The sequence below is a fragment of the Lineus longissimus genome, chromosome 7 (genome assembly GCF_910592395.1).
Source record: "Lineus longissimus chromosome 7, tnLinLong1.2, whole genome shotgun sequence".
Classification (NCBI taxonomy): domain Eukaryota; kingdom Metazoa; phylum Nemertea; class Pilidiophora; order Heteronemertea; family Lineidae; genus Lineus; species Lineus longissimus.
Genome location: NC_088314.1, coordinates 2,265,731 through 2,283,587, shown reverse-complemented (window position 1 = coordinate 2,283,587; position 17,857 = coordinate 2,265,731). Strand labels below are relative to the sequence as shown.

Sequence of the window (17,857 nt, the reverse complement as noted above, 5' to 3'; positions counted from 1 at the left end):
CTTAGCTCTGCCAAGACTTTGACCATATATCCTGCACTGGGTTCGCATAGAGTTAACATTTGAATTAAAAAACACTGTAGACTTATTCCACAAACATCATAATATGTTTAATAATTTTGTACAAAATATTTAATAATATTAATAGCTATGACCAACATACACATATGCATCAATATTCACAAGTTTGCCCTTGACAGTTTTGGAGAACCCTAGAAATACTAGCATTTGTACATACATATTGTTTATTGCAACCCCTGTCATGGTCTATACAAAAACTAAGATATGGTTCTGTCATCTTCATGGACTAGACCGCTTGCCCAATCTTATCCATTACTGCACAGAAAAGTCCTAATCCCCCCCCCCCCCCCCCACCACCGCCCGCCTTGAAACCAAATCAAGCATTGGTTCAGAGTTCTTCCTCAACAAGCATTTCTGTGAGATTACCTCTGGGTGAAACTGATGCTTAAGAATGCGTGATTCTAACTGACGTATCATCGATGAAAAAAGTTCCTCCAGAAGAAGCACAATGAAATGGCACAGCCTGTCTTGTTGTCTGACGGTGGATTTGAAATTAACATAGTGCAAGGTAACTCAATATGTTTCGCTGACAGTATGAACACGGTACAAGTTCCTTGTCTACCCCTTCGTTTGATACCACGGAAGCTGGTCAAGTGTCCAGTGGTCAGCGGGAAGACTAGCACACCAAGGTCTTCCAACAGGTCTAATCAGCTCGCTGTAACATATTTAGTATTAAAGATAATCCGTTTTACATATGACCACTGGCGGAAAATGAACAGAGCAGTCGTACAAGAGACTTCAGGGGACCCACTCAGCGTTCATTAACTTGTGTTCTGAGCAGTGCGCTAACAAGCGATTTGCTGTGATCTTCACGTGACGTGCGTCAAAACAATATCTTGTCTGCTAGTTAACCGAGGAACTGCAGGGTTTGATACTCGTCGCAGCAGTAGAAGGGAAAGGTTCACAGACCTACTACTGGAAAGAGAAATTTACTGGCCCAAGTCCGAAATCAAAGATTCGGGTCCCTAGAACCCATTGATTAATCAGAGACGAGCCGAATCAGCTGGATATGACAGACAGTTTCTGATGTCATGCTTTCCCTTGGGGACGTTCAATCAATCATGCGATAACCAAACGGGAATTCGCTAATTACAACGAAAAGAACTCAATTTTGGCAATCCCCATATGAGGGTTCAGGAGACAGCAACCCTTGTCCCCACAAATACCAAACATGATATATTAGCCCCGTTTGTGTAGATTTTGAATCTTGGATGTAAGGTTTGTTATGTACTTGGCAGCTTGTTGTCTTTTGACATTTGTTATCAAGATGCACTTGGTCAACATCAGAGTCTGGTTCCAGAGTCCCAAATGGAACCGGACAGTATGATGTCTGACTTCTGTAACCATAACTTTCGTTTACGCAGTTTTTTTTTGCCCATAGGCAGCTACTCTGGAAGGATAGTTTGTACAAAATGATACAGTGCCAGAATTGGGGTATGCGCTGCAGAATTTGATAATTATGTGTGTGGCGCAATAAAGGCATTTAACAGAGTATTGCTGTTTTATACAAAGTTGATGATTCACAAGAGTACTGCACCTCACATATAGGGTACTCTCTGTTACTGACTGCCCCCCTGATCACAATTCCATCTGCAGTTGTGTCCATTGTCATCAACCTTTACAGACACACACACACAATAAAGTCTGAACAACAAAATGTATACATTTCACTGGTAAGATACTTCATGGACATGATAAATGCATGACAGACACACTTATTTACAGCTCAACGGACAACTTAAATAATGTCTTTGATATGTACACTTTCCAAAAAGCCCCAGTCCAGGTAAACATTATGCCATCTCGATAGTGTCACCATACTAGCACTATGGGTGCACCTCAAGAAGTCTCTAGTATTTTACAAGGAGATCGTGGACGTTTGTGCGTACGATGGCGATGGGTTAAGCGTGTAGACCCATGTGCTTCTTTCGCACAAGTTCACTCTGGTACACAGAGTCTCTTCTACACAATACGTCCCTGGGCCAGAGGCCACTTTTTCGTGAATCAGTAATGTATCGCTTCGAAGGACAGCGCCTCGTGGCCAATGCCAGCGCAAGCGTTGCTAACACATCTATGACAATCTTTCCGGTTTTGGTTCCTTCTCAATGCCTTCAAACCACAGCATCGAATCGGAGGAATTCGTCTCGAAATACCACCTTGCATCTGGACGATTACGAGTCCTGTATGTTCAAAATGTCGTCCTTTACGTCAGAGCGCGAACAATTGCTCTCCGTTTTCGCATTGGCTTCTTTAAGTATTTTTCTGGCGTTGGAGCATCAGGGGCTACTGTTGGGACTGACCCCTTACATGTATGAATGTCCACCCATTCGGCGCACTCTTTGCACTTGACATGACAACACCAAACGAATTTACATTCGCACTGAGTAGTTTGTTTGACAGTGAAGGTATCGTATCCCCTTCCGCAGCACATGATGTCACATCCGTCGGTTCCGAGAGATGTCTTGTTGCACTGTCTACCGGCGGTACCATGGGCCCCTGAAATTGAAAGAAAGACATTGATAAACCAAAGTTACGAGATAGTCTGATGTTTGGTTGTTTGAAGGTTTCTCTGATATGAGGGAGAACTCGCACCAAACACTTGTGAGAGGAGGTATAATTTCGAACTGCCGTCTGTCGTCATCAACAGATTTCATAAGGTTTTGGTATCTTGGACTTGGCACGCTACGGCTGTTCCTTTCATAGTTGGAGGGTAAAACTGAAAACCTAACTGTCACAAACTTGTCCAAACAAATGCGTATCTGATTAACCGTCAACGAATATTACCTGTTTTGGGGTCTTTGAGACAGTAATCCGGCGACGACTCGAAATACACTAAATCTGACCGCGTGGGCCTCTTGTGGTTTCTGTTGGCAACGATCAGCCCAGTTCCATCTTGGTTCATCATAACTTGTGTTGCTCCATTGTATTTCGTTTTTAGATACTGTCCGACCCTGCGGAACTCCATCATTGCCAGCCAACACGTCCTGATTGCGCACGATCCGCTCACACCGTGGCATTTACATTGGAGTTTCATGAACTTTTGGACAGCCTGCAAAGATAAGATTTCGAAAAAAATGTAAATTTGGAGTTTGTTGCTCATTTGAAATTAGACTTTCGATTCGACTTGCATGGACGCACGGATGTCGAGAGAAATGAAGAAAGCCTATTAGTTTCCAAGAAACATTCAGCGGTAACTTAAGGAACGTTGGTACTTTTTAAAAGAAGTTTACACGGCGCCGACAGAGCACTAATGCAGTAATACAGTATGCGCACACTTAGCGTGGTCTTCCTTTAAACGTTCATGTAATGTAGTTCTTTCTCACAGGTATTATCTTGATAATCTAACCTCATTTTAATTATTAAATAGACATGGGGGCATGTCAATGCGACCAGTTCACCTGATGCGTTCAGATAAAGTGAGGTACCCGGACATCTGCCAATAACTCCAACATGTCAATCATCTTGTGTGTACTATACGGATTTCTTAGCTGGTAAAGCAACCATAAAGATTCGCTCGGGGCCAGGGAAAACATCTCAAGTAGTACCCGTCAATCAACCCCGATAATAATTTTCAAATTTGCCCGCGGATATTTGCGCTCAAAGATTTTGTAGTCACTACTCATAAAGCTAGATTTAGCGTGAAAGAGAAGCATAATCAGAATTGAACCGTGCGATCATCCCGTCTGTGCACCCCACACAGTACAAGGCCCCAAATCGTTAACAACTCCGTAAAAACCGCCGCACATGTACCCGCAGTACATTTTATACGCTAATACACACGCGAGTATTACGCGAATCTACAGCGTACGCGATCGCGATATCAACGTCGTGTTACAAGCTGAATCAGGGAACGAAGCTGTACTGGGGATATCGGCGCTACAAATGTCGCTTTAAAGTTTAGCCCCAGTTTTATTCCTTGATATGATATAACTTGTATACTGTATTTTAAGATGCATACAAAAGTTCCCCTGAATCTTTGAAATGCGTGAAAGAAACATGTACGAAAATGTGATTGAATGATTGAATTTATTACGTAGTGTACATCCCCGAATGCGAATATTTTTTTTAAAAATAACGGCTTTTACGAATTCTTTGAAACCTTCACAGAATATCAGACATGGTGTGACATAATTTATCATAAAGTTTCGTTGAAATCAGAGTACGATTTCTATTTTTAAAATGCATACGCAATTATCACCATTTGATTTTGAAGTTGACGCTAGCCAACTGGTGCTATGATTACAATGTACGTTACAGCAGTCAGGTATATGATTTGAGCGTAAGTTTTGGGAAATGTGAAACTAAATGCCTTCCAGTTCCCAGTAGATGAGCTGAATTTTGAACTGGTAATAATGTCCAAAGGAGAAAAGACGAAGATGGTCAAGAAAGTTTTGATAATTTGAGCGAACATTCCGCTAGTTACGCCAATTATAACTATCACTGTCCCATCATGACTCAGTCGATCGCACATTCCTGTTAATCACGGTGTCTAGTTAATTGTCCGTGGAAAATGTCTTCTTGCTCCAAAATAATGAGATATTTACCGTGATATTTAGGTAATTAGCCATATCCCTTGTGGTACGAGATCCCATTATCTGCATTAGGACTCGTTCATCACTTGTTGAGACTTACAAATAGCTTTTGTGTCGGGCACTACGTCGTGTAATTTGAAACGATTTGCGGGACAAAGATTACTGTCCGAGGCCCCGGGGGTAGCCACACTAACTTTGCAATAGTGGGTGGAGAAGCTGGCAATTCTCTTGTGCGGATGACAAAAACACATTGTTGTGAACACCCGTCGTAAAGTTTATGAGTTTATTTCACATTATTTCTATTGGTTTTATAATGGAAGCTTGTGAAAGAGAAACATCTCTCGAGGAGAAAACGTGTGCGCCATGGATTTCGTTTTACCGGCGTTTAAATGGGTTATGTTGTGACGCCAAAGTACCATTTTTTTTCTTGAAGGGGTACACTCAGTTTGAATCTTCGGCGCATAAAGAAGATCGAAGGATCGAAGAAGATTATGTAGGAAATCAAACATAAGATGTTATCGGCTAACTTGTGAAGAGAATGCTCCCAATAAAGGCCTGCATGTGACGAAGATCCAGCTTCGGACTTATCACTTTCAGCATAGACAGTCGTACTCTTATGATTTAGAGTAAGAGGTCGGCCTCAATAACTGACTTACCCGTCGGCCTGCTCTGTTGTTATGGAGATTCATCAGCGCCCTCGCATCTCGAACCCTCTTCTCCCTCGCATCCACGAACATCCTCGAAAATTCACAACCATAACGAACGTTATCACTGCATCCTCCCCACTCAAACTCCCCTCTCCTGTCTCGGCTCTTGCCCCTTTTCTGCGGGTCGCAGGCACAGTTTTGTAGCTCTCCTTTGCTGCAGGCTCTGGTTGTTGCGTGGACAACGCCCGCGGAGGACACGGAATATACGAATGCTGCCTCTCGGCTGCCTGGAAATAGAGGAACAATTTGATCAGACATTGCAGTTGAAATGAAGTATTCAAGGGGTTTAGGGTCTACGTATTTGGAACCGTCCAGGATTTGCCTTTGGCAAACTCGATGGTCAAGTTGTGTCCTCAACATTATATTCATGAAGACAACTTTATGTATCAACGACTGGATCAAATCTGAAACGGACTTATGAATGAAAAGCAAATGGACATTCTTCTCCTACGTTTACATTTCCATCCTACTATCTTCCCAACTTCAATTTTCCTTCGAGAAGTTTTTTGAGATTTTTTGTAACGCCGGAAGTGATGCCACCAACAACGTTACTTCGCAAATTTTCAAAGAGCGCGCGTTTCTTCGATTATAAATAGAATCAAATTGCAGAAAGATACTGTTCGAGGAGTCGTAACAGCGTTGCATCTTCCAGTTGGATGAGTTTTTCCTGTGTTACCAGAGAGCCTCGCCCAAAGATACCCCACAGCGGTCGTGTTGATATCACAACCCGTCAGCACATGTTCTCAAGCCCACAGAACAATGAGCAAAAACATTAGCCTTTCTTAAACGCGTGGGAACGATTGTTAGCAGTTGAGACCTATCAATTTTGTAATTCGACTCGGTTTGCTAAATTTATTTCGAATGTTTCTTGAGGTGTTTGGAGGGAAAGGGTGAGCTTCCGGCCCCCTTGATGCCAACGGAGGGTGCCAGGACAAAACTGTATAATTATTGCCCGCAAACTGCTGGCATACCAGTGAAATGGCCCATCAAATCCGTTGAGGGGAAAAGAATCAGTTTAGCCAACTGTTGGGTAACAATTTTCTTTTTCAATTTCGTTGTTGAAAGCCATTTTTGTGCTTGGGAACGGCTTGTTACAATGTGGTTTTTCGCTTAATATTATGTCGTATCAGCATGGGGTTTTTGAGAAATTTGAGGTGGTTTATAAATTAATCTGGATAACTATTTTCTCTTCACTTTTTGATTTTGTAGCATTTGGTTGCAAGACTGGGAAAGCTTGTGAACATACGGTTCTCAGAGTGATACCGGGGGTTCTCAACGTGGGGTTTGACCATGAACGTCCTCGATATACTATTTCTGCCGATGTAATGATGAGTTTAAGGCTTTCTTGGCCAGGTCGACTTGAACTGATGAACCGTTCTTTTTCTCAGTTTTGCCTTTTTTACTGCTGGCTGCAGGACTTGGAGGGGCATTGAATATTCCTGTCTCGTTTTGAATGCAATGTTATTGCACACTATCGTCCGTCTCAAGAAACGGATGGAGAAGTCCAGTTCCTAGCATCGGACCTAAAGTGACAAGTCATTCTCCTCCCTATTTCATCCATGAAATAGTCGTCAAATTAAGGACCGTGTACTTGTTGATACGCAGTGGCCCTAATCTTAATTGACGTTCCCTCACCAAATAGTGTCCAATATCAAAATTTGGAACTCAATCCAAAAATATTAATCTTTTGTATGAAATATCCACATGGACGGTCAACGATATTACCCCCCACAGTTTGGCCCTCCCCGTGTTAAACACTGATAAGAAATACTCGCCAACAACCGTAAAATTAACTGAAACGACCACTTTAACTGATGATCCTCGCCACTTGGGCTGTATTCACTGAAGCTCCAAATAGATCCGCCATGACAGAATTAGGTGCGTCTCGCTGCTTGCCTTACCTGTGAAGTCAAGGGGGAGAGAGTTGTAACAATTTACCCGCTGTTGTAACAACATTTTCCTTCTCAATTTACGCTGTGTGAGGAGCAATTTTTGGCGGTGAACAGGCTGTGGTTGGGCCTTTCTCAAGACATCCCATGCGGGGCTAGCTATCAACAAAGGTGACTCCACCACGGGGTGGTGCCCAGCGCCGGAACTTTCCCCTTGGACGCACCTCGGCGTTCCTTGCTTAATTCTTTGATCATTTTAGCGGCAGAACTAAACTAACGTTACCACTGCAGCTGACCAGCTAGGGAAAGCTTCTCACCAAAAGGTCGGCAGCTTAGTAAATGTTTTTGCCGACAAAGAATGGGACAATGGGATTTTCACTGGAGTAATCATTAGAGAGAAGATTTAACAAAAGGATGCCGCGCCTTCACAATCACTGCAAACAGCTTCCATAAACATTTGGTTTTAACATTATAAACCGAACATGTCTTTCAATTCGTCAATGGCCAGCTTACAAATGTCATCAAAACGGACCTGGAAGTTGCCAATGGCACCTTGTTAGGGTCTCGAGTTTTATGCTGCAAAAGTGAATTTCCCAACTTTTACATCTGCTGATTCTTGAAATATTGGTCATTACTTCTCTGACAGCATCTTAGAAAATGAGGCTGCCGAATGGCTTATTCCAATCATTTCTCGTTTGAACGGAGCTTCTTTTCTGATCAAATGGACAACATTAAATCGAAAGACTGCAATGAAAGCCACACTCATGGCCGCAATCGTCAGCACCTGCGTCTGATAAGATCTGAACCTCTCGGACAAGAGTCGCAGGCACCCTTCAGACCACCCCGACCAACAGCCACGGGCTCACCGTCGTCATCTTCTCTTCTTCAAATCCTTCGGCAAGCAACTCGTGCATCCCTCAGCCATTTTATTGTCTTTGCCATCTCACGACCAACCGTGACGGGTAAATAATATCCCAGCTGCACGTGGCCTGTCAAAATGTTACATAACACTCTGTCTTGTGGGGAAACAATGATACGGGGACAGTGATCTGCTTCCGAACAGAGAGTGAAATGTTGTAGGTTCGAACCTTGTACCACTTTTATTCCCTCGTGATATACATGTTAACAACCCAATTTGTAATCAGAGGAAATTCTGTCATCTTTGCCTTCAAGTTCGTGTATAAACTAAAGAATAGCAAAGATAACTAATATTTGATACCAGTCTAACTAACTGATAGTGGAGCAAATTTGAAACAACATGTATTTTCAGTTTCTGGTTGTCGCAATCTTCGTCTTCGTTTTGTGATTGCTTAGGGATTGTAGTTAACTGCAGCAGTTTGTGCGTGTATCGTCCCATTGGAGTTGGAGGCATTTAGTCCCTGGCGGCCATGACAGGGTTAAGCCAGAAGACAAAGAGTCTAAACTGGTATGTAAGAGGGAAAGAGCTTGAGGTAAGACTCCCTAGAGCAGGTGTGAGGGCCAAACACGCCGCCATCAGCCACGCGCCACGGGTTGAGCCGAAATGTCCCCTGGCCATGGCGAAGATCAGAGGCAAGAGAAGCCGGGGTGCGCTATAGGGGAATCGCCCAAACCTATCAACAAGGGACAAAGATATCAAAATTCCACTAGAAAGCCTGAAGTAACAATTAGCCAGCTCTTTGCTCTCAAGCCATATGGCGGTTGTTTCGGGCTATCTGAGCCAATTGCCTGTAGAATATGTTCTAAGGGCACGGTATGGTTAAATATACTCACTTTCCTAAAGCTAAGTAGGCAGATTCGGTTGCAGATAGTCCATCAAAGTTTCCGCCTCTATCTCTATCAAGGCCATTGTGATGGAAGCTACGGGGCTCCCCATTCAGGCACACTACAGGCAAACAACTTCAGTTGGTCTTAGACCATGATGCAAGTTTCATATAGCACCCCGGAGCGGGTGAGAGTTTGGTAAGCCATTGTCGTTCTGAGGGGAGAGGCGTAGAGAGACCAGATAGCCAGTCTCGAGGTCACAGAGCTGCCGGCACCGACCGCTCCCAATGGCGGTTGCTCCCGAGTCCCGGAGCCTCTTCCCAGGCTTCTCGAGTTGTGCTTCCTTAGATATTATGCACAAAGTACTTCAGAATCAGTTTTGTATCATAAAATATGTAGTTGCTATAGGCTCACAGGATGGCGCGTGAAAGAAGTTTAAGTAGATGCTTGTCTTCCAGGCCTGTCTTTCGGCTTCAACCAACTGTGGTCAAATTTTCGTAACTTATGAGTAACAGGTTGTTGTACCAATGCCAAAAACCTTTACAACGACGATGACAAAACTGCACCGTGGCAGTGTTGCTTTCGCTGTCGAAATATCAAGGCACTTTGATACGTAAGATTAGGATGAACCTTGCAGTGCAGACATCCACAAGAAGAGTGAACGCGACCGCTCAATACACGATTCGACCAGAAGAAGACCATCAGCTGTCTCGATGCGTATTCTGATGCGATCGTGTTCTGCCTTCTTCCCCAAAGCAGTCACACTCACATGCCAAAAGGAATATCAGCACCAATTCAACGATTTGACCTCCACGTCATTTGGGTTGGGTACCTTGGAAGCCTCGACGCAGTGGGCTGTCCTATTTTCAAAAATACCCCAAAGACATATAATTTACTACCCATAAATGTGTGCTAACAACTGAAGGGGACGCTTACAAGACCAAAATGGTTACTGGTGGGGTTTGGCAATTTCGCCTGGGAGATTCGTATGATTGTTCTGTGAGTCTCAGCGTTTGTTGGCTGTGGCATTGGGCGTTCCTGGCCCCTGGGTCAGGGCCTCCTGTGGCCTGGGTGATGCGAGGGGACGGGAGGCGGATAATCTGGGCTGAGCAGGGCTTAATACCCGCCATGTGAATGGGAAAAGTACCTCGGGACTATGATAGCTTTCGGTTATCAACTGTCAATCTTGATTCTGAAATCTTAGTTAACTTTGAATGGTGTTGATTTCAGCTGGAATAGTCCCAGTACAGGAACATGAATCCGATATTATGTTAATGTTGGTGGACTTTACGAGAGTCTATTACATGCCAACATATCGGCGTTGCACGTCAAAAGCCTCCTTTGATTAGAGACATCAACGGCATGATCGGCATTCATGGTCTAAAGAAGGTTAGAAGATACATGTACCAATGGAGTTGTCCTATGTCTCGATTAATATATTGACGTTGTGAGCCGATTTACTGTTTTTCACCGAATTTGGTAACAATTGGCAAAAAAAGGATAATAATGGCTTTAGAATAAAACTAAGCCATGTCCTGACCCAAACACTGCATTGACTTCGGCTCCGCACCTGACGACCCAGTCACAAATCCCGTGCCCCCGACAAGAGACCACCGTGCACGGCTCTGCTAATCCAACAACAGAATTAAAGGTCTAATCACTGATTAAAATATCTAGCCATTCTTTCCTGGCTATTGAGATCTAGACGTCAAAGAGCACCGATGGAAGATTTGATGAAAAGTCGTCGGCCGCGGATGACGTCACCATTGTGTGGCGGTGACTCCGTGATGAAATGGATGGGGCTGGCCAGATCAGTGAAAGCAAGTTTTGGATTAGTTTTGTAAATCTGATAATGGATCATTAATTTATTAGAAAGATATTAGAGTTAGATGCTCAACAGAGAAAAAAGTCGTCCAACTAGCCATCAAGGTCTCAGATGATTGAACGTAATGTCAAAAGTACACCTTTTCATGGATGTACAGTTTTTGCTCTACCTTTCTCGGCAACTGACATTTGTGAAAGCAATCTCCAAGCCTCCCCATTGGTAGCTTTAGTGATACTAGCACTGTTTACTGACGTACTTTGCTACGGAGCAAATTGAGCTATCCTCTCGTTGGGAGATTGTTGTGGAAGTCGGTGCTTTTAGTAGCAATGGCGAATTAATTCGTTTGTAAAGCATTACATTGAAAAGTTCTGAATTTATGAAAAAGTTTACGAATTTGTGTGAAAATATGGAAGCAGCGATGAAAATGATGTAAGAACGAATTATGTAGGAACACTCTCATTTGCTATTTCTCACCAAATCGCCTATTTTTAGATGACATCAAAAGACATGAAGTCTTTGAAGGAATTGTTTTAGGCAAGATACATTCCTCCAAAATTGTTTTGAGGCTAGTAGATAGATGAAATGTGGGAGGAGAACTTGGGAAATACCTACGCCTTATCTGCACACTTCCTATAGGCTTACATTGTACAATATCAAAAGTCCTAGGCCTTAAACCAAAAATGACTGATATAGGCCTCGAAATAATATTGAAATAATTTAAGGAATCCGCCCTTATTATTAAGTAAATGTCGTTTTTACCCTTATGAAAACAGAAATTATTTTCAATGACTAGGCTTACTGTCTTGTTCTGCGAAGTGTCTCTGGGCTGTTGATCATATCGAGTATTACAAGATTGAAATAATTCACAGCATATTTTAGTGACAATTAAAGAATTTTAGCCCCCGGGTCATTGCACAATATCGTCATGTTGAAAATACTATGTACCCTGGGCTTTCACCCCTTTTTTATATGTCTATATCACAATGTTTACGTGCAGGCATAAATTAGTTTTTCTCTCCAGTATTCCATAATTCGAGATTCTAGCTAATCCTCATCACCATTTCTGACGATGCTTTCAAAATCATGTTTATGTCTTGATCTTTCTATGACGATGGATTCGTCATCCTATCTTCATGTCGAAAGTATTTCGAAACTCCAACAGAACATCTCACAGCGTTTCCCAAGCAATCCTAGTTCGTTTTCAAGATTGTCGTCAAGGCTATAGACACTGTCTGCCTCATAGAAATAAAGTGTCAGCATGAGGTCCTGTAACTTATTGGTGTTGGGAAGGTTTGGAATGTGCTCCCTCTCTATCCCCAAAAGAATTCCTAAGATAGATTATCTAAATTGGCGAGGAGAAAGTGTTCTCCATTCATAAGGATGGAAGCTATAATTTTCAAACAAAGGAAACAACGAAAGCAATTGATGACAAAACATGGCGTATCATTTAGTGACCTAAGCGACCATTGAAGCAGACGAGACCGCCATGTTGTTCTTTATAAAATGTGGATCGCATCTTATGGAAGCTGGAGGCTTTTTCTGCCCACTTCCGTTGAGTGTACAATAGGCAACCTGAAGAAACTACAACCAGGCTAACGTTAGCTTTCTTACATGTAAGTCAGTGGCCTACCATCTGGTATAAGAAGAAGACGAAGGCGAAGAAAAGACGAAGACGAAGAAAAAGAAAAAGAATGAAATGGTTGCTGGAATAAAACCTGCTGACATAAAACCTCTTACCTTTTAACATGAGTTTACCAAATACAGTTGAATCTCTATCAGATGTGCTACAGTTCCACCGGCTCTTCCCGAACTGATGTTGACACTCTTTGACCCCGAGCCGTGCCCCATCACTAATGCTTATCATGACGTCCGGGTATTTTCGGCACAGTCTCCTTTGCTTTCCTACTAAGCCTGGTATATTGTCACATATAAATCCTGTACTGAGCGAGTGGATAGGCAACTGACTTATGAACCTGAAACGATATGAAATGGGTGGGTTTTAGAAACAGGTTTTAGTTGAATGTTGAGCCTTGAGACTCAAGATGAATCAAAGAGGCTGATTAATACGAGTATCTGTTCATCATCGAGTACAAAAAGCAGGTGTCAACATGTTACGGACGTTTCTTGACTCAACGCAACACCAAGATAGCTTGATCAGTGTTTATACGCCTTCGGGCATGGAGCTCTGGTGTGTTTCAAGAACTAGTTTTAGATGGTGGAGATACCCGGTACATTAACTGCGGATGACTTACGGCACTTAACATTCCCGCTGACTTCAGTAAGGTTCCGAGAATTGCAAGAACGATAGTTTTCTCCCGCTAATACTGCAGGGTTAAACAACATTTATGTTCGAACAAGCCAGATATTTGAGAAGAGGTAAGCGTGGCAGTTCTCGAAAGGAAAAGTCATTGCACAATATCGTTCTTCTGCATCACAACTAAAGGTAAGCGCTGATGAAAACAAAAAAGAAATATGTGCCTTGACTGAGGGACACAAGAAGTTAGATTCAATCAAAGGGTTTCTGAGGAACGCAGTAAGATTGATCGTCTGCTGAAGTGTCGAGCCTGGATTATCTGTCGTCTGCAATAATCAGACGTCCGAGGCTGGCTATTCCCTAAAACACAGCACCGAGAACGATTTGATTGAAATCAGGGATGCGTGTCTCAGATTCATACTAACAAGGCCAGATTCTCAGACGAATCGTTTTGAAAGCTCTGAAGAAATGCACAAGTATTGCAGGCCAAATCAAGAGAAATCAAGCACTGAATGGTATGCCATCTCAGCTTAACTGAATCTTGAGTGCATTTATGTACACAAATATACATGCTATTTTGGTGAACCTTAGGATGAAATCAAGCATATAAGTATTGGAGATGGAGTCAATTAGCTTGACTCAAGATTCATCCAAATGTGACAATCTCGGCAGACGAGTGATGATCCCGCATCAATCATTTTGGTGACAGCTGATTGGCTTATCGTTGCTGGGCACGCTTGGGTCCCAGGACTGGTACATCGACCAATGACTAATGTCTGAGTCGACATGACACACTGGTTGCCGGATCTTTAAAGGGGAACATCACCAAAACCCTGATTTATCAAGAGCCCATGAAGGTAACTCATGTTATAACAATGAATGCCAAACTTCTATATAGATGGATGATGTTATCAGTTATTGATGCTGGCCTTACAGGAATCAGATGAGGGTAATGCGAGCTTCTTTCAATTGGTACATATATCACCAGCATTAAACGGTTTCCATGTTTTACCTTTGAATACTGTGGCCAAGATTCCCTGAAGACCAATCAGTTTTGTCTACTCCCTGGAGACTTGTTTAGTTTCATTGTGACATGCTGGTTCTTTCAATATCACTAAAGCTCTTTCTCAAACGGAGTATCAGCGCCGAAAGACGCTGGTGCAGAATATGGAGTACAGCCAAAGTTTAGTTTTAGTCAAGGTTTCGTGACATATTTGACAATAGACTCCTCACCACATAAAACTGCATTGAACCAGAATCCTCTACCCAGTGTCATGGACACCCTAAGCTGTAGACAAGTACTGCTAATCCTCCCCCAGGCAATTTATAATTTACAGATTGCCCCGGATCCAAAACTTACATGGACAATATACAAGGACAGATTAACGGTGGAGTCCTGTTTGGGTGACCTCTCATAGAACTTGTACTAACTGCATAATGGCAGATTTAACCCATTATTGTCGAGAAAACTATGAAACAGCAGACAACGAAGGAAAAGATACCCACGAAGATGCTCTTAGCAACGCTGCTGTATCTTGTTGAAGGTATAATCCACATCGAAGAAATTCTGATTGCATCCCTTTGAAACATAAAAGTAGCAGATATCTTTTCAACTTGATGTCAGTAGATGAGTCTTGTTCATTCATACGAAAGGCATATGAATTTAGCCAAATTTCGCACAAGCAAGTCTTGACCATTTCACAACTCATTACCATTATGCCTTGACCACTTTTTATAGGTACATGTAATAATCGGCCATGATAATCATCGTGTGCTTTCATAATAAACAACTTTCAGGGTTTTAAATTTTCGTTTTCTTGAAACAGAATTTCTAAAGAGGAGCGTAGAATTTCCATGTTTGCTGTATATGCTAGTGTACAGTTTTACACAGCGATTTATTGTACAGGCACGTGTACATAATCTGGCGAACGACATCAGCCTTTAAGTGATAATGTTTGAAATGTACATTAGTGAGCAGATATTAGTTGGTGATAACTGCAGGTACAAAGCGATCCATCTTCTTTGATGTTTCGTTGACAGGACTAATTCCTTGTATCATTATCAGCTTGGAAAAGGATTTAACATCATTTGATACATTTGACATATTTGACATGTACGTTTTACCATCAGTAATGGCTGTGTACATTGTGTCTACAGGGTGACCCAAAAAATACATGTTTCATATTTTCATGTTTTCTTTAAAATGTCATACCACACAAACTACGGAATTTCAGCAGCAGGCTTGAACCTAGCGTGAAGTCATAGATTGCAAGAAGTGCGAAAAAGGGGTTGTGAAATGAAAAACAGCGACGTTTTCATTTTGTGAATCTTTGGATCACCCTGAACATGTACATGTACATGTCTCAATGTCTCAATTTGCTTTCTCAGAAGGGTAGCGCTACATTGCACGTTGTGGTATCGCATTGGGACATTGCTATTGAACATCAATAATTCCTAGATGATATCCCAATATCTATTAGTTCCGACAAAGGGAGATCGTGATTTGCTATTTGGATCAGTTATAGCTTGCATGATCTTTGGTAGTCATTTTCACTCTGCAAAAGTCACTGAAGATGTTTTGTAATGCAACAGCGATTCTCCTTTTAAGCTTCATCCATAAATCCATGTTTAGTGACAATTATATACCAATGGCGACACTGGGACTCTCGCGAGCTACGTTCCAGCAAGTCACACAGAGTAAGTAATGACAAGAATATATCAGTGTCTTAGTAAGGGTACCTTTGGTACTTTTGACATGTGGAACGGAAAATCGACAACTGGATCAAACTTTAAAGTGAACGCGCCTAATATCTATAATGATTCGCATCGCTTCAAATTCCGAAGGCATCGCTCAAAACCACTGACAACTTTGAACAGTGATTCCTTACAACATGATGTTCTTTTACCTTTGTGATAACATCAGATTCCCTAAAGTTTAACCTCTAATCCAATAAATGTAAACCGAAAACAAACAAGCCGGGTCTCTAAGCGTTGCTCCTCAGCATCTCCTGATGACAGTCACACAATAAGCCAGCTGAATCTAATAATGAAAACTCCAGAAAACTCTAATCTAGTCCAGAACATGTCAAAAAAAAACAATACAAATAAAGGCACGATTTGTATCTCCGGAAATTTGGACAAAATTGTACTTACGTAAAAGCAAACATGACAACGCGACAGTCCTTCCTCATGGTTGCGGCTAACTGATATTGACTGATGGGTGATGCACATGCACCGAGCAGTCATCACCGGGGCCAGGCCCGCAAGCAGTGAGCATCACTACGCCTCGTCATTGTGACACCACCAGCTTGCGTCTGCCTCTGTTTTGCCTCTTGGCGAAGCATCCCAAGGAAATCTGAGGACATTGTAAAATCTTTGACAAAGATACAGCCTACCTGGACCAAATTTGGAAATCCGCTGAAGGGGTTTTGCGTGAAATGGAGTAAATCATTAGAAGTGAAGTATTAGAAAGATTTGACCTACCACCAAGTGCAATATACTTGATATTGGCAAAAGACAAATAAAAGGAACGAAAGGTAGAGTCTGAGATTTAATCCTGCCATGATAAGTTATATCCAAGTGATGTGATAACTTCGCTGATCCGCGTATATTCCACTTCGACGTAGTGGACAACTTGTATTTTACGCGCAGAGGCCTTCCAAATAAGGCCAGTACGCTGGGTTCACGTTGAAGGTGATTGGCTGTCGCCTGTGGTAGAGTTTCGTCGAGATTACTGAAGAATGGGTGAAGTGAGGGGGAAACTAACGCGGTGCACTCCCGAGCACTCAATCCCGTTTAGCTGCCATTGTCTGGTCGGCTGTCGAAATTTTCAGTCCCACCTTCTCGTAGCAAGACGTCACTTTCATGTTTCATTATGCTAATCGAAAGTTGGTCAACTCTTGGTATTCGCTGTACAAATGGTGCTGATGATAACAAGGCAATCTTCGCTAGAAATCGCAAGTGGGCAACTCATATCTTGATAAGTTGAGAGATTCTTCTTAAAGAAGTGGTTCCTACTTGAAGACGTTAGCAGCCATGCGTTAATATCGCCAAAGGTATTTCCCTAGTAACCAGGAAATGATGTTGGAAAAAAACTTATTGATTACAGCGTTCTTGAATCATCTGAGTGAAGATTGACAGTGACATGAAGGAGTATCATGTTTACTGTTTTGCTATCAGTTCGCATTTGTTTTACTTCATTTTGATACCATTTCGTCAGTAGTCTATACCTTATCGCTCATGTATTCGTCGCCTCCATTCAGTTCAAAATGAAATCGCTCTTCAACATTGGGATATTTAGTTTCTGTGAATGATGCGTATTGCTGAAAGTGATATATTGTACAGTCCTAAAGTGCACTTCTGGTGTATATATTATTTGAAGATGTGTATTGAGATTGATATCAGTTGCCGGGGTTCGTGACTATCCCCTTTGTCATTGTTTCCTCAATGTCCTTGATATCCTCCCTAGATCTTCGCGTGTGCTTCGCCGACACATTCCAAGTCAGATCATGATTCAGAAATACCTGATATCCGAACTATTTTATCCCGAGGCAATGATTGAGTATAAGTCTTGGTAATTTGCCTACTTGACAATGATATCAATTACTGCCAGAAAAACCCTATAATATTTTCTCAATAGGTATTAACTATGCTAGTATGTCTTTTATGGGACAAGCATAGTTCGTGTTGTGTTTCATTTAAACTATCCTTTGTAAATTAAATGATTTAGGATTTGTATACAAACAAGCTCCTACTTCACAGATACCACAAAGTAAACTATTTTCGGTATTAAGGGTCCTTGAGTGGGCACTTGAAGCCCTTTGGCGGAC

At 42.1% G+C, this 17,857-nt stretch overlaps 1 protein-coding gene across 2 annotated transcripts; it reads right to left on the bottom strand.

The window, feature by feature from the left end:
• Positions 1-373: 373 nt before the first annotated feature.
• Positions 374-16,618, bottom strand: LOC135491183 (protein Wnt-2b-like). Of its 2 annotated transcripts, none has more exons than XM_064776891.1 (5): positions 16,512-16,618; positions 12,512-12,747; positions 5,267-5,544; positions 2,863-3,127; positions 374-2,574 (listed from the first exon to the last, which is right to left on the bottom strand). In XM_064776891.1, exons 1-5 carry the CDS (start codon positions 16,589-16,591, stop codon positions 2,282-2,284), a joined length of 1,152 nt encoding a protein of 383 aa, XP_064632961.1. In that variant the 5' UTR covers positions 16,592-16,618; the 3' UTR covers positions 374-2,281. The 2 variants fall into 2 exon arrangements, with proteins under 2 accessions (XP_064632961.1, XP_064632962.1); XM_064776892.1 differs by lacking the exon at positions 16,512-16,618 and adding an exon at positions 16,182-16,218.
• Positions 16,619-17,857: the final 1,239 nt, after the last annotated feature.

What these genes read in the sequence shown, in the direction of transcription:
- LOC135491183 (XM_064776891.1), bottom strand. Translation starts at nt 16,591, where the DNA reads ATGGCAGGATTAAATCTCAGACTCTACCTTTCGTTCCTTTTATTTGTC. An exon ending in CAAGTATATTGCACTTGGTG is followed by an intron (nt 12,748 to 16,511) that starts GTAGGTCAAATC and finishes ATATCGTTTCAG; the next exon opens with GTTCATAAGTCAGTTGCCTA. An exon ending in TCTCAAAGACCCCAAAACAG is followed by an intron (nt 2,575 to 2,862) that starts GTAATATTCGTT and finishes TTTCAATTTCAG; the next exon opens with GGGCCCATGGTACCGCCGGT.